Source organism: Kogia breviceps, chromosome 18 (assembly GCF_026419965.1).
Source record: "Kogia breviceps isolate mKogBre1 chromosome 18, mKogBre1 haplotype 1, whole genome shotgun sequence".
Lineage (NCBI taxonomy): Eukaryota > Metazoa > Chordata > Mammalia > Artiodactyla > Physeteridae > Kogia > Kogia breviceps.
This window is the reverse complement of record NC_081327.1, coordinates 46,606,830-46,631,818: the sequence shown is the minus strand read 5'-3', so window position 1 is coordinate 46,631,818 and position 24,989 is coordinate 46,606,830. Positions and strand designations below refer to the sequence as shown.

Genomic DNA, 24,989 nt, shown 5'->3' with positions numbered 1-24,989 from the left:
AGGAGGGCCCGAGTCTGTTTCTGGTCCTTGCCCCGGGACTGCTCCGCCAACATCGCATCCTTACGACACCTCTCTTTTTTCAGGGGGAATCCTGCCCTGTTTCCTGGTTCCCGCCGCCTTGGGTCTCCAGGTGCCTCCAATATCTTGGTGTCCGCTTCGCAAGTCCATGCCTCTTGGAGCCCTCTCCCCCGTGTCACTGGGTGCCCCTTCATAACCTAGCCTTGGGACCCTGCGGAACAAATCAGCCGCAGCGGGCTCTCCTGGCGAGGAGACGGGGCGGCTGTGGAGAGGAGCTTGGCAAAGACGTCCAGGAGCCTTTGCTGAGACTGGGGCCAGAGGCGTCTGCCTCCCGCCGCGCCAGTCGGGCTGGGACGCCTCGCTTGGGGTACGTTGGTTCATCCTCTCTCCGCGCGAGATGCCCACACCCTGCGCGGCCTGGGCCTAAGCCAGTGGCACCGCTGGGAAGGCCCTGATCTTGCAGCAGGGTCCGCTGTTCGAGTTGGAGCTGAGGGTGGTGGTAGTGGTTTTACCAGAAGGTGAAAAGAGCATCGCCGCCCCGAGTGCGGGTTGGAAAGTGTCTTCCTGGGGCTTCAGCTGCGCAGGAGATCACTGCTTGGGGATCCCTTGTCTCTTGAAACTTGAGTTTCAAAGAGTTTGGCTTTAATCTAGAAAATTCTCCAAGGGGTTTTTCCAGGGAACTCTGGAGGAAAAGCAGCTCGGTGAGTGAATTTGGAAACAGATCCAGCTGAATGTGAGTCTGGCGGCCCCTGCTTCTCGCTGCTGGATCTTGGGCAGCAATAGGGACCTCTCTCGGCCACAGCATAGGCGCCGAGCAAATGTTAACTGTCTTTCCTCTTCCCTCTTGTACTGGAGGCATGAGGATGGGAAAACTGAGGCCTCAAGAGCAGAAAGGACTTGGCTGAGGTGAAGCCATGAGTGAGTGAGCTAAGTACCAGAGCTAATAAGAGCATGCTGCTCAGGGAGCGTTGGCTATGCTAAGGGTTGCATTGTTCCATTTACTCCTCTCGGACCGTTTGGTAGGCGCTGTTAGAGCCTTGTTTACAAAGGAGCCAACTGAAGCACAGAGAGGTTAGGAGTGACCTGCCCAAAGTCACACACCTCACTGGTCGTAAAGCGAGATTTTAACCCAATCTGACTTCAGGAGCCAGGCTTTTAGCCGTTATTCACTGTCTTCTGTTTTGTATGTAATGCCCCTGCCTAGGCTTGCCACTTTCTGCGGCTAGGGTGCTAGGGTCACTTGGACTTGGTTAGGCTATTGTCCTTGAGCTTTCCTTATGAAAAGGCTTTCCCTTGGATTCACAGAATATAGTTGTGACCCAGGATTTGGGAGATTCCTGAACAAATATTTATAAATGTACTATGTGCCAGACATTGTTCTGAGTGCTTTATAAATGTTAATTCATTTACTCTTCAAATCAGGCCCATGAGTTAGGTTATATTATTTCCCCTATTTATAGATTTTTTTTTAAAGGCACAGAGAGGTTAAGTCACTTGCCCAAGATCACACAGTAAGTGATCAAGTGGAGTTCACACTCTTAGCCCCTGTGCTGCTCCTACTCCCTCTAATGAGATAGGGTCCCACTTCTAGTCTAGTAAGGGGAGTTGGGTACAGAAATGCATGAACAAGAGTATTCTGGGTGGTGATAGTAGCATTAACAGTGATTTCCCCATATCACCTAATACTCAGTCCACATTAAAATTTCTCTGATTACCTCACAGATATCTTCTTGCACTGGGTTTGTTCGAATCAGAATCCAAACAAGGTCCACACGTTGTCTTTGGCTGTTTTGTGTTTTGAGTTGTTTTCTTCTAAAACAGTCCCTTCCTTTTTTCATTTTATGTCATTGACTTGTAAGAATGATTTACTTTTAAAAAATAAATGAATCAAAATAAGGGATTAAAAAATAAACCAGAGAACATTCCAGACTATCCCTGTATATATAAGAGAGCTCAGTCCACACCTGGGGGAACACAAAGGAATGTGCAAAACATGCACCCTCTACACCCATTCCCTGTGTGTGTTACTGCAGAGAAGAGGTGGGTGCCCCAGACTTTAGGGCACTTCAGCCATCAGGTGCTGTGATTTAGACCAACTTAGGTTTTGTGTAAGGTGTGCTTTGAGGATCCTCAAAGCTCAGAGCCAGGGAAAAGGGGTTTATGCGATGATATCTGCTCATCTGCTCTGAAATGCCCCCGGGGTGGCTCTGAGCCAAGGAGACTTGAGGCTCCTTTCCCAGACTAATTTGATTTCATTTCCCAATAGATTCCTGCAGGCAGATCTGTTTTCTCCAGCAGCATCTGGGCTGTGCGACTGTAGCCTCCCCGCCTCTGGCTGATGCCACACAGCTGTTCCTCAGGGCAGGCGCAGAGACGGCAGATGTGGCCGGGGCTTAGGGCCAGGCACGTCTCCTACCACAGCCTGGCCCAGCCCACAGCCCTGAGGCTGAGTGTGGGCTGGGGGCCCTTGACAAGCCCCTCAGGTAGTTCCTTCCCATGCCCCTCTCCTCTGGCCACCTGGGTACTCAGGTCAGGTGGGAGATGGATTGCAGGCACTTCTCTACCTGCAATGAAAGCTGAAGTAGGCAAACTCCACCCATGCCTCCTTGAACCAATGAAATAGAACTGATAATTTATGATTGACAAAGTAATAAAAGTCTCTTGGAGACCACCTGGAAAATGCAGCAAAACAATAACAAGAAAAAAAATTACCTGTAATCTGGCCATAAAAAGATAGCCACTGATATTCAGCGTGCATCCTTCTGGATTTCTTTCTATACATAGTCATGATTTTTTTTTTTTTTTTTTTTTTTTTTTTTTTTTTTTTTTTTTGCGGTATGCGGGCCTCTCACTGTTGTGGCCTCTCCCGTTGTGGAGCACAGGCTCCGGACGCACAGGCCTAGCGGCCATGGCTCACGGGCTTAGTTGCTCCGCGGCATGTGGGATCTTCCCGGACCAGGGCAAGAACCCGTGTCTCCTGCATCGGCAGGCGGATTCTCAACCACTGCGCCACCAGGGAAGCCCCAGTCATGATTTTTTTTAATAACAGCTTTATTGAGATATAATTCACATACTTTTGTGTGTGTGTGTGTGTGTGTGTGTGTGGTATGCGGGCCTCTCATGTTGTGGCCTCTCCCGTTGCGGAGCACAGGCTCTGGACGCGCAGGCTCAGCGGCCACGGCTCACGGGCCCAGCCGCTCGGCGGCACGTGGGATCTTCCCGGGCCGGGGCACGAACCCATTTCCCCTGCATCGGCGGGCGGATTCTCAACCACTGCGCCACCAGGGAAGCCCTAATTCACATACTTTAAAGTTCACCCTTTTAAAGTTTCCAACTCACTGGTTTACAGTCGATTCAGTGTTGTGCGTTAATCACTTCAAGGTTCATCCATGTTGTAGCACGTATCTGTATTCTCTTTATTGCCAGATAAGATTCAATTATATGGGTACACCCCGTTTTGTTTATCCATTTGTCAAATGATGGACATTTAGGATGTTTCCTTTTGGGGGCTATTATGATTAATGCTGCCGTGAAAGTTCATGAAGAAGTTTTTGTGCGGACATGTGTTTTCAGTTCTCTTGGATTTATGGTATTGTAGAGTGGAATCACTGGATCACATGGTAGCTCTATGATTATCTGAGGGACTACCTGTTTTCCACAGCAACTGCACCATTTTACGTTCCCACCAGCAGCATATGAGGGTTCCAGTTCTAGCATGTTCTCAGTAACACTTGCTATTATTTATCTTTTCTCTTACAGCCAACCTATAGTGGATGGGAAGTGGATTGGTATCTCATTGTAGTTTTGATTTGCATTTCCCTAATGACTAAAAATGTCAAGCATCTTTTCATGCACTTATAGACCATATATACATCTTCTCTGGAGAAATATCCACTCAAATCTTTTGCTTATTTTATTTATTTATTTATTTTTGGCTGCGTCGGGTCTTCATTGCTGCACGGGGGCTTTCTCTAGTTGCGGTGAGCAAGGGCTACTCTTTGTTGCGGTGCACAGGCTTCTCATTGTGGTGGCTTCTCTTGTTGAGGAGCACGGGCTCTAGGCGTGCGGGCTTCAGTAGTTGTGGCACGCAGGCTCAGTAGCTGTGGCTCGCGGGCTCTAGAGCGCAGGCTCAGTAGTTGTGGTGCATGGACTTAGTTGCTCCGCCGCATGTGGGATCTTCCTGGACCAGGGCTCGAATCTGTGTCCCCTGCACTGGCAGGTGGATTCTTAACCACTGAGCCACCAGAGAAGTCCTTTTGCTTATTTTAAAGTTGGGTTGTTTCTCTTTTATTGTTCAGTTGTAAGAGCTCTTTATATATGGGTATAAGTCCCTTGCTATATATATATATATATATATATATATATATATATATATATATATATATATATATATATATATATAATTTGCAAATATTTTCTTCCATCTCTGGGTATCCTTTCAGTTTCTTGATGGTGTTCTTTGATGTTCATGTATTAACACAATTGGATGTTTTGTTGTGTCTTTTCCACTTGATATTATACAGTGAAGTGCTCTAAAGTTAGACAGCTGGGGGTTCATATTCTGACTTTGCTGCTGTGTGACTCCTTTAGGCAAGTTCATAAATCTTTCTAAGCCTCAGTTTCCTCTTCTGTAAAATGGGGATGAGCATCAGATGCACTTCATAGGGTTGTTGTGGGCTAATCCTGGTTTAATAATCAGAAGATGGGTGGGAAAGGCTTGGCATATAGGAAGCCCTCAACAGGTAGTATTAACTGGTGTTCTGTGTTTCCCACTCCACTGTAGACACCCATCTTTCTCCTCCTCTCTCTCCCCTTTTCTCCCTTACTGCTTTTCCCTTGTCTCTTGCTTTTCCTTTCTCTTTCCCTCTTCGTCTTTCCTCCTCTTTCTTGCCCTCCTTGTCAGCCTTCTCCGTAACAGATGCCTTGGCCTCCACTAGAGCTGGTTTGCCTCCAGGGATGGCCCTTGACGCCTAGAGTCCAAGCATCCCTCATCCGGAATCTCTTTTCTTTAGCCTTTGGGATTCCTGAACAGGGGTGGCCTCCAGCTGACGCCACAATGAGAGAAATCTGAGCCAGGGATTTATACCTAGTATTACCTTTCACTCCCTTAGATTCTGTGCCAGGGCTGGGAGAGGCTGGTGACCAGAGGAGCTGCTGAGTCAAGGGCAGGCAGAGCAGAGCTACAGGTGAGTGCTGCGCAGAGAGCTGGATCCCTGAGCTCCTGCTCGGGCCCTGCTGTGGCAAAGGCTCCCCTGTCCTGTAGCTCAGTGTTCCCACCTGCACATCAGGTAGAACAATAGCACCTTCCTATGACTCTCAGGCCAAGAGTTAGTCAGGGATGGTTAGAAGCTATCGAAACTTTAAGATGCTCAGCAGGAAGAAATACGGGACAAGTGGGGAGTTACTCCCTTTGGATTTGGATAACAGAGGACCTGATATCAATTCAGCAAATATTTATTTTTATTTTATTTTATTTATTGTTGGCTGCATTGGGTCTTTGTTGCTGCGCGTGGGCTTTCTCTAGTTGTGGCTACTCTTCCGCTGTGGTGCGCGGACTTCTCACTGTGGTGGCTTCTCTTGTTATGGAGCATGCGCTCTAGGCGTTCAGGCTCAGCGGTTGTGGCTCGTGGGCTTAGTTGCTCCAAGGCATGTAGGATCTTCCTGGACCCGGGCTCAAACCCATGTCCCCTGAACTGGCAGCTGGATTCTTAGCCACTGCGCCACCAGGGAAGCCCCAGCAAATACTTATTAATATCATTGACTCACTCACGCTTTGGGACAATCCCTGACATGACACTTAACTATCTTATTCAGGAAGGATTCTTAACTTTTTTTTAAAAAGCAATCCAGTGATTTTAATGTTAGGTTGTTTTTTGTTTGGAAAAAATAAGAGGTTACTTTACAGTCTCTGCTTCCTGAAATGGGGCGTCAGGCTTAAATAGCTGGGTCATTTTTTTTTTATTTTTGTGGCTACGTTGGGTCTTCATTGCTGCACGCGGGCTTTCTTTAGTTGCGGCGAGCGCGGGCTTCAGTAGTTGTGGTGCATGGGCTCAGTTGCTCCGTGGCAGGTGGGATCTTCCCGGACCAGGGCTCGAACCCATGTCTCCTGCATTGGCAGGCGGATTCTTAACCACCGCGCCACCAGGGAAGTCCCTGGATCATTTTTTTTTAATTGATCCCATTCTTTGAAAGCCTTATAGTTTGTAGGCACTGAATTTATGACTATACAGCCACTGTTTCTGAAAGGATAGGAATTAAAAAGCTGCACTGACCTCCCACCAGTGCAAGACCAGTTCCAGATTCTCCCATGTGCCAATGGGCAACGTGTCTTAGTGGCCTGAATACACAGGATCCCAGCTCTCTACTATGGGAGAGCTAATCTTGCTGATGACCTTGGATACAAAACAAGGCCTCCAGGACTTTTGATAAAATTGATTAGCATTTCTCTCTGCCTTATCTTGTTAATTGAGATTTTACAGGCTATCATATTGGCCATTATTATAGAAAGCAGGACAGAGCCCTTTTCCTTCCCTCCAAATTACTGTATTTATGGAAACACAGTAAGTAGGACACTTTTTTTTTTGGCTTCGAGGCTTGTGGAATCTTAGTTCCCTGACCAGGGGTTGAACCCGGGACCCGGGCCCTCAGTAATGAAAGCACCGAGTCCTAACCCCTGGACCACCAGGGAAGTCCCGACACTTTCCTCTTCACATACTTCTTACTGAACCAAATCTGTTTCACATTCCTTGAGGCAGGTACTGTTTCTCTAATTATAATTTTACACAAATGATGTTCTATGTATAGTGAGGGGGAGGGAATAAAAGAGGTTTGGGGAAATTCAAGGAGCAGTTCTGGGTAGATTGTATAGAATAGGGCAAGTACAAGTTGAAAATCCGGGGCTGTGGCCCTGTCAGCAGTGTCTAGCTGTGTGAGATCCAGGAAAGCCTGTATCACTAGGTTTTGCTTTCTTTAACAGAAAATCTGCAATGAATGGGACTGGGTTCAATGGGATGATTTTTTTTGTTTTCTTTTTCTTGAGACACTACGTACAGCCTATTTGGCCTTCCTTCAGACCCTTGAACATGAAATGCTTCTTCTCAGAGCCTTTAGAGATGCTGCTTCATCTAGCTGACTACTCCCGAACTCTTCTCTCTGCCCGTTCCTCATGCAGCCCTGCCCATAGTTCATCCCTTCTCATCCATCAGATCCCAGTTCAGCAAGTACTTCCTAAGGAAAGATTTCCCTTCTCGCCCTTAGCTATTGGGCTCCCATAGGACTGTCCTTCCCCTCCATTACACTTATTATGCTTGTGGTTAAATGATCACTTGTTTCATGGTGACCTTCTCAGCTAGAAATTAAGCTGAAGGCAGTGGCCACATGTCGATATTTAGTTTCATACTTTGCACATAATAGTCATGTAATAAATGTTTACAGAATGAAGTAGTATATGTACATACACTAAAAATTTTTCATATAAAATTTCGGGACATTTACAGATTTTCTAGTATCTATATACTTTACTTTTTCTTTTTCTTTTAGATCCTATATATATATATATATATATTTTTTTTTTTTTAATTTGGCCATGTTGGGTCTTAGTTACAGCACGTGGGCTCTTAGTTGCAGCGTGCGGACTCTTGGTTGCAGCATGCATGCAGGATCTAGTTCCCCGAGCAGGGATCGAACCTGGGCCCCTTGCATTGGGAGCACAGAGTCTTACCCACTGGACCACCAGGGAAGTCCCGTAGGTCCTATATAGTTTTAAATTTTTTATTTATTTATTTATTTTTATTTAAGTACAGTTGATTTACAGTGTTTCAGGTATACAACAAAGTGATTCAGTTATATATATATATATATAGTAGGTTATTACAAGATATTCCCTGTGCTATACAGTAAGTCCTTGTTATTTATCTATTTTATGTGTAGTAGTGTGTATCTGTTAATCCCAAACTCCTAATTTATCCCTCCCCCCTTCCCCTCTCGTAACTGTAAGTTTATTTTCTATGTCTGTGAGTCTATTTCTGTTTTGTAAATAAGTTCATTTGTATCATTGTTTTAGATTCCACATATACGTGATATCATATGGTATTTATCTTTCTCTGTCTGACTTAGTATCATAATTGCTAGGTCCATCCCTGTGGCTGCAAATGGCATTATTTTATTCTTTTTAATGGCTGGGTAATAGTCCATTGCGTACATGTGCCACATCTTCTGTATCCATCCATCTGTTGATGAGCATTTTAGGTTGCTTCCATGTCTTGGCTGATGTAAATTATGCTGCTGTGAACCCTGGGGTGCATGTATCTTTTTGAATTACAGTTGTTGTCTTTTCGAATATATGCCCAGGAGTGAGATTGCTGGATCATACGGTAACTCTATTTTCAGTTTTTTGGGAAACCTCCATACTGTTCTCCACAGTGGCCGTACCAGTTTACATTCCCACCAACAGTGTAGAAGCTTCCCCAAAGGAGAAAACTCCACACCCTCTCCAGCATTTATTATTTGTAGACTTTTTGATGATGGCCATTTTGACTGGTGTGAAGTGATACCTCACTGTAGTTTTGAGCTGCATTTCTCTAATAATTAGTGACGTTGAGCATCTTTTCACGTGCCTGTTGGCAATTTGTATGTCTTCTTTGGAGAAATGTCTATTTTAGGTCTTCTGCCCATTTTTTGATTGGGTTGGGTTTTTTTTGTAATTGAGCTGTTTATACATTTTGGAAATTAATCCGTTGTCAATCACATCGTTTGCAAATATTTTCTCCCATTCTGTAGGTTGTCTTTTCGTTGTTTTTTTTTTTAACATCTTTATTGGAGTATAATTGCTTTACAGTGGTGTGTTAGTTTCTGCTTTATAACAGTGAATCAGCTATACATATACATATATCCCCATATCTCCCCCCTCTTGCGTCTCCCTTCCATGTCTTTTTGTTTTATGATTTCCTTTGCTGAGCAAAAGCTTTTAAATTCAATTAGGTCCCATTTGTTTATTTTTGCTTTTGCTTGCAATACTCTAGGAGACAGATCAAAAAGAAAAATTGCTGCAATTTACCTCAGAGTGTTCTGCATATGTTTTTCTCTAGGAGTTTTTTTTTTTAATATAATTTATTTTTTGGCTGCATTGGGTCTTCGTTGCTGCGCACAGGCTTTCTCTAGTTGCGGTGGGCAGGGGCTACTTTCCGTTGCGGTGGGCAGGCTTCTCACTGCAGTGGCGTCTCTTGTGGTGGAGCCCGGGCTCTGGGCACGCAGGCTTCAGTAGTTGTGCCTCATGGGCTCCAGAGTGCGGGCTCAGTAGTTGTGGCGCATGGGCTTAGCTGCCCCACGGCATGTGGGATCTTCCCGAACCAGGTATCAAACCCGTGTCCCCTGCATTGACAGGAGGATTCTTAACCACTGTGCCACCAGGGAAGTCCTTTTCTAGGAGTTTTATAGTATTCAGTGTGACATTTAGGTCTTTAATCCATTTTGAGTTTATTTTTATATATGGTGTTAGAGGTTTCTTAACTTTTTATTGAAATATACATACAGAAAAGAGCACAGTTCACATAAAAGTGACTTTTCACAAGTTGAACATGCTCAAGTACTTAGTACCTCCATCAAGAAACGGCATGGGCTTCCCTGGTGGCGCAGTGGTTGAGAGTCCGCCTGCCGATGCGGGGGACACGGGTTCGTGCCCTGGTCCGGGAAGATCCCACGTGCCGCGGAGCGGCTGGGCCGGTGAGCCATGGCCGCTGAGCCTGCGCGTCTGGAGCCTGTGCTCTGCAACGGGAGAGGCCACAACAGTGAGAGACCCGCATACCCCCCCCCAAAAAAAAGAAACAGCATAACCAGCCCCTAGAAGCTCTCTCTGCCCATGCTCCCTTACAGTTCTACCCTCACCGCATCCCACCAAGGGGATCCACTATCTAATCAGAACTCTTGGTTGTAAGTGACAGAAACTCAACTAATGCTGGCTTAAGCAAAAATGGAGTATTTTCCCCAACTGAAAAGTACATGGGTGAATCTTGGCACAGCTGGATCTGGTGCCGTCAGCTTGCTCATGGACTCCCAGTCTTTCTTTTTTCTGCTCATTTCTCTTCTATATTGGCTTTTGTACCCAGGCAATTTCCCTCTTCCTTTCAGATCCGCAAAAATCCTGGGATTGGACTTGGGGCTGATGTCCATTCCTAAGCCAGTCGCTGTGGCAGGGAAATAGTGTGTAGACTATACAGATGAACCACAGGACTCCCTAAGAACCAGGGGGTGGTGGGTCAGCCCTACCCGAACCACACATGCTTTATGTGGGCGAGGGGTGGTTCCTCAAAGAAAAATCTAGAGGCTGTTACCAAAAGAAGGGGGAATAGGTCCTGAATGAACACAGACAGCCCTGACCAGTGCACCTGTGCAGTACCGAGCCCACACTAGGTACCTGAGAACAGACGCTCCCTTTGCAAAAACCCACCATCCCAACCCTCAGGTTGCTCACAGGCAAGAACGAGAGGCAAAGTGTCACACAGGGCAGAACGGTGTGTGCCTGGAGAGAGGCAGGGATGAGGTGTCTTCAGAGATGCTGAGATGACTTCTGGCCGGACTCAGGGCTGGGTACTCACAGTGGAGGGGTGGGAGAGCGTGGAGCTTGCTGGAGGAACCGTAATGATTCCAGATTATCTGAAATATAAGATGCTGGCTGGGAAGAATGGGAAGTGAAGTTGGGAAGCTGAAGGTTGCTGAGTAGGAGACTGGCGTGATCAAATGTGGGGCCTTCCCTGGCGGTCCAGTGGTTAAGACCCCGTGCTTCCACTGCAAGGGGCATGGGTTCGATCCTGGGTTGGGGAACTAAGATCCCACATGCCCAGCGGCTGGACGAAAAAAAAAGGGGGGGGGATTTATTGTGAAATATCTTTTCCCAGCTATTTCACTCCCCTCCCAGGGGAAGCTAATATGGTCACTGTCTTGTATAAACTTCCAGGGATACCTAATACTTATTCAAGCTCTGTGTATTATTTTGACAAAAGTAAATTTTAAAAATGCTTTATGACAAAAAATCTTCAGTGACTTGAGAAAGACAACTGTGTAAGGTGGTCCTGGTTATCAGGGTAGGAAGAGGAATTTTATGTTCCTTCTATGGCCTCTTGCACTTTCCTCCTACCCGTCTCCCTTGAAATATATAATTAATTTAAACACCTCATCATCACCGTCAAAGACTTTGTGGAAATTGGAGGCAGGGCTGCCTCTGAGGTGGGCTTGGGGGGAGGCAAAGGGGACAGAGAACATCACTTCCTTTTGACTGAATGGCCCTTGCTCTCTGATACGGGGCTGTGTCTGCCGGGGGATGGGGCCCCTTTTCTAACTTTGACAAATAAAACCTGAGCCCACGATGCCCTTGCCTGTACCTTTCAAATTTTATTCCACCTCTTTGTATCACCTTTTCCAAATATTAGACATATAATTAATATAGATCCGCAAAAAATTAAAAAGAAAAGAATTCATATCAGAGGCAGATGGCCCTTCCAGGATGGGGAACTTCATTGAGCAAAGGCTTAGGAGAGGGGCCACCCAGAGCCCCACGCTGGGGGTCCGGCACTTGGATTTAAACCCCTGCCCTGCCCAATATCAGCTGTATGTTCATGTCTCTGAGCCCCACTACCTCAACTAAAACAGACAGGGATAGTTTCTACCTCCTAGGGATTTGGGGAGAGTAAAATTCAATCATGAAGGTGAAGTACACATCACAGTGCCTGCTTGACACGTTCTTTGTAACTTGAACCCTGGGGCAGTTGGTGGGTGCGCTGAATATAAGGCACGTTCTCAGAAAACTCCCAGCTGAGACCTGGACTTCTCTGGACACTCTGCGTGGGCAGGATGTTTCCATCCCTTTTCTAGTTCTCGAGTTCCAATCACGGGATCAGATAACATTTCCTGTATTGTGTGAGTCACTTAAGAAGACCCCTGGCATCCCTGGAGTGCAGCAGGTAACAAGCACCTTGACCTGGGGGTCAAGATCCTCCGTACCCAGGGGAGGGGCAGGGCTGGCTTGGGCAGCTGTGTTTGGGCCCAGGAATCAGGGTCCTGTGTTCTGCAGGGATCTCCCAGGGATGGGAGAGGCCAGGAGTCTATGACAGAAAGTGCCAGGAACTCAGAAGTCCTGGGTTGGGGTCCCAGCTTCCCTGCTGTCTCTCCAAGCCTTGGGCCCTTTGTCTAAAAAACTGAGATCATAATGCCCACCTCAGGAGCCGCTGAGTTAAATCACCTAGCACTTGAGGTCATTTATGTCAGCAAACATGAGCTAGAGTTTCCTCCCTCTCCTGCACCCTGTTCTCGGAAAACACACCCTCGAGGAGAGGAGGTGACGTGTGCAGAGCAGGTGGGTGGCTGCTGTCCTCGTCTTCAGTGTGATCCAGGAGTGGGCGAGGTATCCAGGAGGCATTTCTGGACTCAGCATGTGACAGAGCTGTTGGGCATCCTCCAGCCAATCCTGCAGCCTCCTGATAAGGGGAAGGAGCAGATGTGGGCTCTGCTCACAGTTTAGATGCCAGCTTCCCTCAGTGGTGAGGTGGACAGTGAAGGTGGCTTGGTGGGAGCACAAAGAAAGAGGAAAGAAACTTCCAGGTCCTTCCCTTCCAAATCGGCTCATCCTTGAGATCATTGCAGGAGCAGCAGTGCAAAGAGAAGAAAACTCTGGGGCCTCGGGGTGTGGGATCTGGGTTCAGTGTTCCTTTCACTCTGTAGGACACTCTGTGGGACACTTTATTTTTCATTTTTTTAAACATCTTTATTAGAGTATAATTGCTTTACAATGGTGTGTCAGTTTCTGCTTTATAACAAAGTGAACCAGTGATACATATACATATGTCCCCATATCTCTTCCCTCTTGCATCTCCCTCCCTCCCACCCTCCCTATCCCACCCCTCTAGGTGGTCACAAAGCACCGAGCTGGTGGTCTCCCTGTGCTATGCGGCTGCTTCCCACTAGCTCTCTATTTTATGTTTGGTAGCGTATATATGTCCATGCCACTCTCTCACTTTGCCCGGCTTACCCTTTCCCGTCCCCGTATCCTCAAGTCCATGCTCTAGTAGGTCTGCATCTTTATTCCCGTCTTGCCCCTAGGTTCTTCTATTTTCTTTTTCTTAGATTCCACATATATGTGTTAGCGTGCGGTATTTTTTCTCTTTCTGACTTCACTCTGTATGACAGTCTCTAGGTCCATCCACCTCACTACAAATAACTCAGTTTCGTTCCACACTTTTAAAAATTTTTATTGGAGTATAGTTGATTTACAATGTTGTGTTATTTTCTGCTGTACAGCAAAGTGAATCAGTTATACATATATGTATATCCACTCTTTTTTAGATTCGATTCCCATATAGGTCCCTACAGAATAGAGTAGAGTTCCCTGTGCTATACAGTAGGTCCTTGTTAGTTATCTACTTTATATATAATGTGTATACGTCAATCCCAATCTCCTAGTTTATCCCTCCCCCCCGCTGCGGGGGGAGGGACATTCTTAAGATCCACTAAAGGACTCGGGTGGTTGGGGGCTACAGGGGGCCTGGGAGAAGCTGGGATTCCAAGCGTGGGTGACCTCAGGGGTCTTATCTGGGTGGAGACTTCCCATGGTTCCTCCTCTCCAGACAGCTGAACGCTACGGCAGTAACATGGGGCGTGTATGGCACTTTACCAAGCCCTCTCCTCCTAAGTCTCTGTAGCAGCATCCCTCACAAGAACCCTAAGGTCAGATGTTATCATCCCCGTTTTACAGAGGAGGATATTGAATCTTGGAGTAGTTAAGTCATTGCCCCAGGGTTCACAGCTTCTGAGTGGCCTCAGAGGAACTCAAACCCAGCAGGAGAGCCAGTTATTTCGCTCCCATCTGGAAAAATGTATCCAGCTGCCTGCTGGTCTGGGCCCAGCTCCAGCCAGGGGCAGGACAGCTACACTCCCCGCCGTGGGGAACTTTCTGTCAGTCTGGGAAGGCAGAGCCGTCCCAGTGTGCAGGGCCATCTCCTCCTGTGGGACTCTGACCCAGCTTCCCTCCTGCTTTCCCAGGCCCTGAAAAACCTCCAGGCATCTCCCATGGATCTGTGATCGAGGTGGGCAGCTCTCCCAGCAGCCCTGGACAGCGGTGAGTAACCTCAGCATGCAAAGGGGTCTGACTCTGCCCTCATCTCTCCCTTTCTCTGTCTCCATCCTACCTCTCGCTTAACTGGTTTCTTCTGCAAAATGACACGAATCCACAAGGATACCCTCCCTTGGGAACCCGTGCGCCCTGCAGCACTTCACTCTCCGTGGGTGAGAGCGACACTTGCTGTTCTTTGTGTTTATTTTTAATAACAAAAGTTGTATCTGCTTGTTTAAAAAGTCAAACAATGCAGAAGCACACTATGTAGAAAGTGCAAGTTTTCAGTTAGGAGAAATGCCCCACCCCTCCATGCTCATCCCAATACTCCAGAACCAGGATTAATCCCCTTTTTACAGATGGGTAAAATGAGTCACAGAGAGGTGAAGCGTTTGGTCCAAGATCACAGGCTGGGAAGTGGCGGAGCCGGGGAGGGTTCTGCCAAATCACCCATCAAGCTATTTAGCTAAACAACCTACAACTGTTCCCCTAAAAAGGAATTTTAAGTGAAAAGCAGGAATTCTGTTTTAAATATATTTCCCCCTCCGGATAGAAAGAAAAGGGGGCGTGGGGAGAGAAAGAGAGAAAAGGGAAAAAACACTGCCCAGAGTATTGTGCAGCTGGCCTTTAGCTCTGCAAAGGCTGGATCATGGCTCATGTCTTAAAAGTCACATTCCCGGACGGGTGCCCAACTGAGAAGGCCGTGGCCTTGGCAGGCCTCCACAGGTGGGGTGGTCAAGTCCCAGGGCTGCTCCCTGGCAGCACCAGACAGGAGTTGGAGTGTGGGATGGGTGAGCGGGCCGCGGTGCCTGACGGCTGCACTCTCCCTCCGCAGGCCCCCGGCCGGCGGCATGTGGCTGCGGCGCGTCTCCAGCACCGCGGTGACCGCGCTCCTGCTGGCGCAGACTGGCCTCCTGCTCTTCCTGGTCTCCCGGCCCAGGCCGCCGTCCCCGGTGGGTGGCGAGGAGAGGGTGCACGTGCTGGTGCTGTCCTCGTGGCGCTCGGGCTCGTCCTTCGTGGGCCAGCTCTTCAGCCAGCACCCCAATGTCTTCTACCTGATGGAGCCCGCGTGGCACGTGTGGGCCGCTTTGTCGCAGGGCAGCGCGGTGGCGCTACACATGGCGGTGCGCGACCTGGTGCGCTCCGTCTTCCTGTGCGACATGGACGTGTTCGACGCCTACCTGCCGTGGCGGCGCAACCTGTCGGACCTCTTCCAGTGGGCGGAGAGCCGCGCGCTGTGCTCGCCGCCCGCCTGCAGCGCCTTCCCGCGCGGCGCCATCAGCAGCGAGGCGGTGTGCAAGCCGCTGTGCGCGCGACGGCCCTTCGACCTGGCGCAGGAGGCCTGCCGCTCCTACAGCCACGTGGTGCTCAAGGAGGTGCGCTTCTTCAACCTGCAGGTGCTCTACCCGCTGCTCAGCGACCCGGCGCTCAACCTGCGCATCGTGCACCTGGTGCGCGACCCGCGGGCCGTGCTGCGCTCGCGCGAGCAGACGGCTAAGGCCCTGGCCCGGGACAACGGCATCGTGTTGGGCACCAACGGCAAGTGGGTGGAGGCCGACCCGGACCTGCGTGTGGTGCGCGAGGTGTGCCGCAGCCACGTGCGCATCGCCGAGGCCGCCATGCGCAAGCCACCAGCCTCCCTGCGCGGCCGCTACCGCCTGGTGCGCTTCGAGGACCTGGCACGGGCGCCGCTGCCCGAGATCCGCGCGCTCTACGCCTTCGCAGGCCTGAGTCTCACGCCGCAGCTCGAGGCCTGGATCCACAACATCACCCACGGGGTCGGGCCAGGCGCGCGCCGTGAGGCCTTCAAGACTACGTCCAGGGACGCGCTCAACGTCTCGCAGGCCTGGCGCCACACGCTGCCCTTCGCCAAGATCCGCCGCGTGCAGGAGCTGTGCGCGGGCGCCCTGCAGCTGCTGGGCTACCGGCCAGTGTTCTCTGAGGACGAGCAGCGCGACCTCGCCCTGGACCTCATGCTGCCGCGCGGCCCGAGCAGCTTTAGCTGGGCATCGTCCACTGCCGAGCACTCCGGGCCGTAGCAGAGGCCCCCAGCTGTGGCTGGCGCTTGCCAGGGCCAGGAGACTCGCGCGTGGTGGCGAAGGAGCTGGGGCGCACGAGGCCGGGACTTTGGGAGGTCCCCCACGTAGTAGGAAAGGACCGAGGCCCCAGACTACGTTTCTTTGTCCCCACTTCTTGTTTTTCCTTTGAATCCTCTTTAGGAGCTAGATTCCCGCCACACACACTCTTCATGGAAAGCAGACCCGTGCCCCCACTTCCTCTGGGCCCAGGGAATAAGTTCAGACGACTTAGCTCCTACTCCAGCACTTTCTTTCCCCGTAAGTCTCCCTTGGGATGCCTCATCCTGGAGCTGAGAAGGCTGTCCCGGCCCTGCCTGGGAGTGGAGGGACACCGTGGTGAGCTGGTCCCTGAAGTCGGAACATCTCCGCCTACACACCCCCCGTGCCTCTGGCACCACACGCCACCAAAGCCAGTGCGTTTATATTCACCTGTATCTTCAGTTAAGAAATCAGCCAAGGTGCCTCTATCTTGTGGTCTCCCCTTAGTCTCTCTCTGCCCTAAATCTCCTGGGAGCCCACATGCCCCCATCACCTGCCCAGGGAAGGTGAAACTTTGATTTGTCCTGACAGGAAACAGCCTACCTACAGAAATAAACATAATTCACCTGTATGATACAGATTAGAGTTTTCAGCCTGTGAAGTTTGACAAGCAAAACGCAAAAGTGAAGGGACTTGTCCAAGGCCACACGATGAGAAGGAGGATGAAGGGAGGAGGGGGGGTTTGCTCCGGGACCGCAGTGGGGAGGAGAGGGCGATTCAGGCTTGCAGAGGCCTGTCTCCTGGACGAAGAAGGGTCAGGTTTTCCCATCTTATTTGCTCGAGGGCTCAGCAGGCAGCCATGGCTAGGGCCGCAGCTGCGAGGTGAGATGTGGGAAGTGGTGAGCTCTGGGTTCAGTGTGCAGAGTCTAGGGATCCTCCTAGATAAGCCTGGAGGGAGGCGGTGAGGGGGGAAAGTGGAGAGAGAGAAGGCTGGGCAGGCCAGGGCAGCAAGCCAGGCAGAGCGTGTGTGGCCGAGCAAGAGATTGGCAGCAAGATCAGTGCCTGGAGGGCAAGTCACTGGGTGAATGTAACGAGATAAAGCTTGCCGGGAGCTTGGAAGAAAAAAGGCTCTGGAGTGATTGTCTTCCTGTGGTCCTTATGTGCCAGGCCCTGGAGAAGAGCAAAGTACGATTCCTAGCTGCGAGCCACAACACCTGGTCTGGCAGCAAAGCGTCTTATTAAACGGATGCTGGATTTTAAAAAGGGGGTGGGTAGGGGGATGCCGGATGTGTAGAGGGCTAGTCCTGAGCTCAGGAAATGAAAGCCAGCCGTGCTTTAAAAAATGTTTTAAAAGGGGGAAAAAAGCTCACAGCACCTCTAGGAAGGACAGGGAAGCAGATCTGAGTCCACACAAATAGAATACCCCAAATCCCACTGGGATACAGAGTTGGTCTGGGGACTGACAGTTGCCACCAGAACTCCTGTGCCCATTACCTCTGGAAGTGACGGAGCTGCCCTCATCATTGCCATCAGTCACCAGAAGGGATTCTAGAGGTTGCTGGCTTCTGATTCTCAGCCTGGGTGTGGCCCTGGATTGGTGGGACCTGGATGGTAGACCCACATCCTCGCTGCAAAGCAGCAGGTCAAGGGCAATCTGGCAATTTCCATTTCTTTCCTTGCAGGGAGCAGAGGTATAGTGACCTTGAAGCTGAAACTTCAGGATGCCTCAGTTGGGGATCCGTCAAGCTGTAGAAACTTCAGGCCCCATAAAGCCCCATCTGCCCCTGCTCACAGTAGCATGGAGAAGGTATTTAAAACCCAGAATTTATTAATGGAGACTTTGGCTTAGAAAGACTAAGGTCACATAGCTTAATATATGGGCTGGAACTCAAACTCATATCTTTGACTTCAATACAAGTAAACTGAACTGGGGATGCAGCAGAGGACCCCATCACAGGCTTGGAAAGCCAGATCATTACCCAGAGACGTGGGGCTCTGGGTCAGGGAGTGGTCCTGGCATTTTGTTTGTTTGTTTCCAGTTTTATTGAGAAAGAATTAACATACATCACTGTATAAGTTTAAGGTGTACAACATGATGGTTTGATTTACATGTATTGTGAAATGCTTACCACACTAGGTTTAGTTAACATCGGTCATCTCATTTAGATACAATAAAAAGAAAAGAAAAACACAATTAAAAATTTTTTTAAATTTATAACTGTTAAACGAGACGAAGATTTAATCCCTCCACCTCTCCTCATCTTCTTTCCAATTTTATCCTACTTTCAATTATATAATTGACCTACAGTACTGCATTAGTTCCAGGTGCACAACATAGTTATTTGATGTTTCTATATGTTACAAAATGAGCACCACCATCCTGGCATTTGTCTGCAGACATCTCAAGGACCAGAATGGTGAATGGTGGGCAGTTTGCTGGGACAATTGGAGCCACTGGGGATAAAAGCAGCCTGCTGGCCCTGCCTGGACGGAGCGCGTTGTTAAGTGGAGGCTTCGGCTAGGAAGTCTCCCGCAATGTGGTACGTTCAGGCAAAGAAGGTTGAGCAAGAGGTTCATGGAGCCAGGGGCTAAGAACAGGGAGACACTGATCCCTGATGGGGTTCAGGAAGGCATTTGGGGTGGGGCTTAGAGCCCAGCCTGCTAGTAGCATCCCACAAGTTTCATTTGCCCCTGCTTGGGTCACCGATGACGCAATTAACGGCCTCTGCTATGTGACTCATCCATTCTCACCTGTCTCGCGAGGTTCCATGATAGCGATGACTGGCTCTTGGGTGTTGCTCCCTGCGTATGGGGACCTCTGGGCAAGCCTCCGCATGAGCTACAGGGCGCAGCAGGTTCCGAGCAAGCCTCTAGGTGAACCCACATCAGGTTTCAGGACAAAGATAGGCAGTGCCAGTCTGGTGTTTCAATGAGTCAGCCCAGGGCTAGGCACTGGGGACATAGTCACAGCCCTTGCTCTTGTGGGGAGTGCAGATGCTAAATAAATAGTCCTACAGATAAATATGCAACCGTAAGTGTCGCTTGTGCTCTAAGAATAAATAAGAATGGGTAGAGGGTGACCTACTTTAGTATGGAGAGTCAGGAACACATTTTCGAAGAGGAAACATTTGGTTTGAATAGATAGGGACGTCGCTGGTGGTCCAGTGGGTAAGACTCCGGGCTCCCAATGTAGGGGGTCCAGGTTCAATCCCTGGTCGGGAAACTAGATCCCACGTGCATGGCGCAACTGAGAAGTCCGCATGCCACAATTAAAAATCCTGTGTGCCACAACTAAGACCTGGCACAGCCTAAATAAGTAAATACCTATTTTAAAAAATAGGTAGGAGTTAATTGAGCATAGGATGAAGAGGCAGGGAGAGACTGAGGGATTGGTCTCTTTGGAATCAAGGTTCCTTGGCAAAATAAAAGACTCAGTCCGGGGAATCCAAGCTCATGGGATGGGAGAGGCCCCAGGACATGATTGAGTTTGTGTGTCTATGGTAAAGAGTACTAGAAGTAGAACTGCTGGATCAAAGAGCATCCATGTTTTAAATGTGAAATTGCCAAATTACTCTAAAAATGGAGTACTGACTTATGTTCTCTGGAATGGTGTCAGGAAGGCCCTTGTCACCCTTTCCTATTGACCCCCTCCCGATCATCTGTACAGGGTAAATCATTTTCATTTTTACCTACCCGATGGAATATTATGCAGCAGTAAAATGAAATGAACTATCAAACCATGAAGGGCTTCCCTGGTGGCGCAGTGGTTGGGAGTCCGCCTGCCGGTGCAGGGAATGCGGGTTCGTGCCCCGGTCCGGCGGGGATCCTACACGCCGCGGAGCGGCTAGGCCCGTGAGGCACGGCCGCTGAGCCTGCGCATCTGGAGCCTGTGCTCCCGCAACGGGAGAGGCTGCAACAGTGAGAGGCCCGCGTACGGCAAAAAAAAAAAAAAAAAAAAAACCATGAAAAGACATTCAGGAGGGAACCTGAGAGAAAGAAGCCAATCTGAAGAAGCTATATTTAGTATGATTCCAACTATATGACATTATGGAAAAGGCAAAACTATTCAGACAGTAAAATGATTAGTGGTTGTGAGAAATGCAATATTTCCTGCCATATCAGTAAACAAAGGATGTCACAGCCACCAGCGATTGCAACAGAGCGGGCGAGCCCTGAGGGAATTCAGGAAGGAAAGAATACCTGCCACCTAGCAGCCATCAGATTGCAGCTACTCCCCGTGGTGCCTCCTGAGGAAACCCAGGATGTGAAAACACAGGATGCTGGCCCCAGACAGCTGAGGTGCATATCAAAGGAATGATTTCAGTGAGCCCAGGCTCTTTCATCTTCCCATACATAGAAAAGCTCTAAATTCCTTAACTTGACATATCTGGTTTCCCTAATTAACAGTAATCTTTTGATGTTCCCAAGTACCTGCCCCTTGTTGCAAAAGTCCTCTGTATTCTAGCTTCCCACTCACCTCCTCGGAGCAGTTTCTCAGAGCTCTCTGAAACGCTGTCTCCTGGGTTGCAGTCCTCATTTTGCCCCAAATAAAACTTAACTCGCAGCTCTCACGTTGTGCATGTTTTTTAAGTCAACCGTTGCCAGGGGTTGTGGGTGGGAGGGAAGGGAGAAACAGATGGAGCATAGAGGATTTTTAAGGCAGTGAAAATACGCTGTATGGTGCTCTAATGATGGATATATGCCATGGGTGACATGGACATATAATGATGGATATACATTTGTCCAAACCCATGGAGTGTGCAACACCAAAACTGAACTCTAAGGTAAACTGTGGACTTTGGCCAATTATGATGTGTCATTGTAGGTTCATCCTTGGTAACAAATGTACCATTCTGGTGGGAGATGTCAACGGGGGAGGCTATGAACTGTGTGAGCGCAGAAGGTATATGAGAAATCTCTGTAGTTCCCTCTCAATTTTGTTGTAAACCCAAAGCTGCTCTAAAAAATAAAGTCTTTAAAAAACAAAACAAAAGTAGAGCAAAAGCCTTAGTAGCCTCAGGAGGGTACAGGAATGCTGCTGAAATGGGAGGAGTTGGCCAAGAACACGGAGCCCGCCACAGCCGGGACTTTGAATTTTCCCAGGGTGGCAAACCCTTAGATCCAGCTGAGTATTTTCTCCCTTGGGGTTAAATCTGGAGAACCTGGTTGGCCATGCAAATCTGGTGCTGTCCTGATCCCACTCTTCAAATCCTCCACATCTCCATTCATTCATTCAACACACATTATGGATTGGGCACCAACCAGTTCTAAAGAGAAGGATCATGGGGATTAGGAAAGTCTGCGTGCAGGGGGGTGAGGTGCAATTTTTAATGACGTGATCAGTGGCGGTGTCATTGTGAAAGTGACATTTGAGCAAAGTCTTGAAGGAGGTAGAGCAGTTAATTTAGAGATAACCATGGGTAAATTGTCCTGTAGAAAGAAATAGGTAATACAGAACTCCTAAGGAGGGAACATAACTGGAATATTGGAAGAACAGCAAGGGGCTAGTGAGTTTGGTGTGGTAGGCCAAAGGAAGAATTCTAGGAGATGGGGAGAGAGGGGGTCAGATTATGTACGCCCTTGCAGGCCTTGTGAGGACTTTGGCCTTTATTTGGAGTGAGATGAAGGGTGTCCAAAGCCACTTTTGTTCTATGGCCCTCCTTAGTTTAATAAATAAATATAAATATAATGTCATATATATGTGACATAATATATAATATTTATAATGTCATAGATATTAAAAAAAATAGGACAAGTACCCAAAATATTTCATTATCATTTTACTGCCTATGTTAATATCCTGAATTAGTATATTGTTAGTTTTGCAAGTTTTTGAACTGGATTTAAATGGAATCACACTGTGGGCTTCTTTTTTTCTGCAACTTAGATTTTCCCCTGAAGTTTACATTCCTGGGATTCATCATGTTGTTGCTTGCAGCTTTAGGTCCTTTCTTTCCACTACTGAATAGTATTTTATTGAAAATAATACAATTTTATTTATCCATCTCAGGGAATACTTGGCTTGTTTTTAGTTATGTACTGTTACAGTGCTACTAGGAACAATCTTGTCTGTATCTCCTGGTATGAATGCTATAGGATATTTACCTGGGAGTGAAATTGCTAGATCATGAACGCCTTCATTCAACATTGTTCCAGATGGTTATATCTGTTTACACCTCCAGAGTTCCAGCTGCCCTGCAACCTCAGTAACAATCAGATTCTCAGACTTTTAAATTTTTGGCTGTTGGGTGGTTGACAAATGATACCTCATTGTGATTCATTTTTGTGTTTCACTGATTAATAAGGTTAAGCATGTTTTCCTGGGCTTTTTGGCCATTTGTATTTCTCTTTGATGAAGTAAGTACCTCTTCAGGTCTTTTGTCTCTTCATCATTTGCTTATTGATTTTTAGGAGTGCTAAATGCTATTCCTATGTCAGTTATACGTATTGCAAATATCTTCTTCCAGTTTGTGGCTTGTCTTTATACTTTCTTTGTGGTAACTCTTGAATAACACAAGGTCTTAATTTAAAGTAATTAAATTTATCCATCCTTTCCTTTATGGTCTTTGCTTTTTGTATCTAGTTTAAGAACTCTTTCACCATCATGAGACATAAGGATATTCAACATTGCCATCTAAAAGTTTTATAGTTCTGCATCTCACTATAAGTGAAACAAGGAGGGTGTGGATGTCTAAAAAACAAACAAAAACACCTAGTTTTTGTTTGCTTTATATTTGCTTCATAATTTTCTTGCAGGTTTGTGTCTTTCCTGGAGTTTGTATTGTTTTTCAGTGTTTTCCCATTGAGAGAAGAAACAGGTACCTTCTTCACCCTGTCCTTAAAATTTTGAGATTAATGATTTTGTCTATAGCTGAAATCAATTCCATTATTTTTCCCGAGGATATTCTTTCTTCTGTTCTAATCTGGTTAGGTGGCTGCTAAGACTTGCACAGAAGTCAATCTAACACTCCTGGTTAAATCCACCATTCCTTGTATTGCCCATATTTCTCTTTCTTAGTCATCACTCTTTTACATCGCTGGAGTACATACTCAGCTTCCTTAGAAAGGGCACATGTGGGACTTCCCTGGTGGCGCAGTGGATAAGACTCCTTGCTCCCAATGCAGGAGGCCCGGGTTTGATCCCTGGTCAGGGAAATAGGTCCCACATGCACACAGCAACTAAGAGTTCACATGCTGCAACTAAGGAGCCAGCAAGCTGCAACTAAGGAGCCCACCTGCTACAACTAAGACTCAGCACAACCAAATAAATAAATAAATAAATATATTTTTAAAAAGGCACATGAAACATACATTCTCTGAGTCCTGCAAGTCTAAATGGCTTTTCAGAAATTTCTCAATTCACAATCAGACTGAGGATAGAATTCTAAATTCAAAATAATGTTTCCTAATGTGATACATTATTGATTGTTATATAAGCTTAAAATAATTGGTTTTTCCACTTATACACTCTGCTAGTCTGAGAAATGTACCAAAAGACAGCATTGTTAAATATTTCATGACTTTTTGAAATACTTACTATTTTTGTTTTAGAAAAGTTTCTTGGTTGATGCAAAATCCCAGTTGTAGGGTTAGAGAACTGGCATTAGAAAGCTTCCAAAGCAAAGGCTTTCAAAAGGGAACTCTAATAAACAATGTTGCTAATGTTCTTGAATTAAAGGAAATATTACATATTTTGTGCACGATGCTTTTTTTAAAAAATAAATTTATTTATTTATTTTGGGCTGCGTTGGGTCTTCGTTGCTGCATGGGGGGCTTTCTCTGGCTGCAGCGAGCAGGGGCTACTCTCCCTTTTGGTGCATGGACTTCTCATTGCGGTAGCTTCTCTTGTTGCGGAGCATGGGCTATAGGTGTGAGGGCTTCAGTAGTTGTGACATGCGGGCTCAGTAGTTGTGGCTTGCAGGCTCTAGAGCGCAGGCTCAGTAGTTGTGGCACACAGGCTTAGTTGCTCTGTAGCATGTGGGATCTTCCCGGACCAGGGCACGAACCTGTGTCGCCTGCACTGGCAGGCAGATTCTTAACCACTGCACCACCAGGGAAGTCCCACGATGCTTTTTAATTAATTTTTTTCTTTTTCGGTATGCGGGCCTCTCACTGTTGTGGCCTCTCTCGTTGCGGAGCACAGGCTCCGGACGCGCAGGCTCAGTGGCCATGGCTCACGGGCCCAGCCGCTCCGCGGCATGTGGGATCCTCCCGGACCGGGGCACGAACCCGTGTCCCCTGCATCGGCAGGCGGATTCTCAACCACTGCGCCACCAGGGAAACCCTAATTATTTTTTAATTGAAATATAGTTGACCTACAATATTATGTCAGTTTCAGGTGTATTACATAGTTATTTAACATTTGCTTACGTTACAAAATGATCACCACTGTAAGTCTAGTAACCATCTGTCCCCAGTTATTACAATATTATTGACCATATTCCTTATGTCGTATACAATATTTTTAAATTTAAAGTGAAGTTTTCCCCCAAAATCATTTCCTTCCAAATATTGAAGGTATTGCTGCATTGTCTTCCAGCTTCTTTCACCTGACTGCTGAACCATCTGATTCTCATTACCAGATGCATATGTATGTACGTATTTATCTTCCTACCTACTACCTACCTACCTACCTGTCTACTTGCATACCTACCGCTGTCTGTCTACCTATCTACCCACCCACCCACTCACCCACCCGTCTATCTCTCCCTCTCTCCCTATCTATACCTAAATTCCTTTACTTTCCTATAGGTGGCGTTGCAGAGGAGCGCAGAGCAGAGGGCGCCCCACTGTAGCAGGAGAGACTTCCCCAGTAG

At 47.7% G+C, this 24,989-nt stretch overlaps 1 protein-coding gene across 5 annotated transcripts in view; it reads left to right on the top strand.

The window, feature by feature from the left end:
- The window catches only part of CHST6 (carbohydrate sulfotransferase 6), a 44,184-nt gene extending 23,414 nt beyond the window's left edge, over positions 1-20,770 (top strand). For 2 of the 5 annotated variants that reach the window (XM_067020128.1, XM_059043758.2), the window contains exons 2-4: positions 84-385; positions 14,047-14,122; positions 14,952-20,770. In XM_067020128.1, the coding sequence (XP_066876229.1) occupies positions 14,968-16,155 (1,188 nt within the window). In that variant the 5' untranslated portion in view covers positions 84-385; positions 14,047-14,122; positions 14,952-14,967 and the 3' untranslated portion in view covers positions 16,156-20,770. Of the gene's footprint in view, positions 1-83; positions 386-675; positions 720-5,129; positions 5,205-14,046; positions 14,123-14,951 lie in introns of those variants that run through there. The other 3 variants (XM_067020130.1, XM_067020129.1, XM_059043759.2) reach the window with 3 other exon arrangements.
- The last annotated feature ends 4,219 nt before the right edge of the window (positions 20,771-24,989 follow it).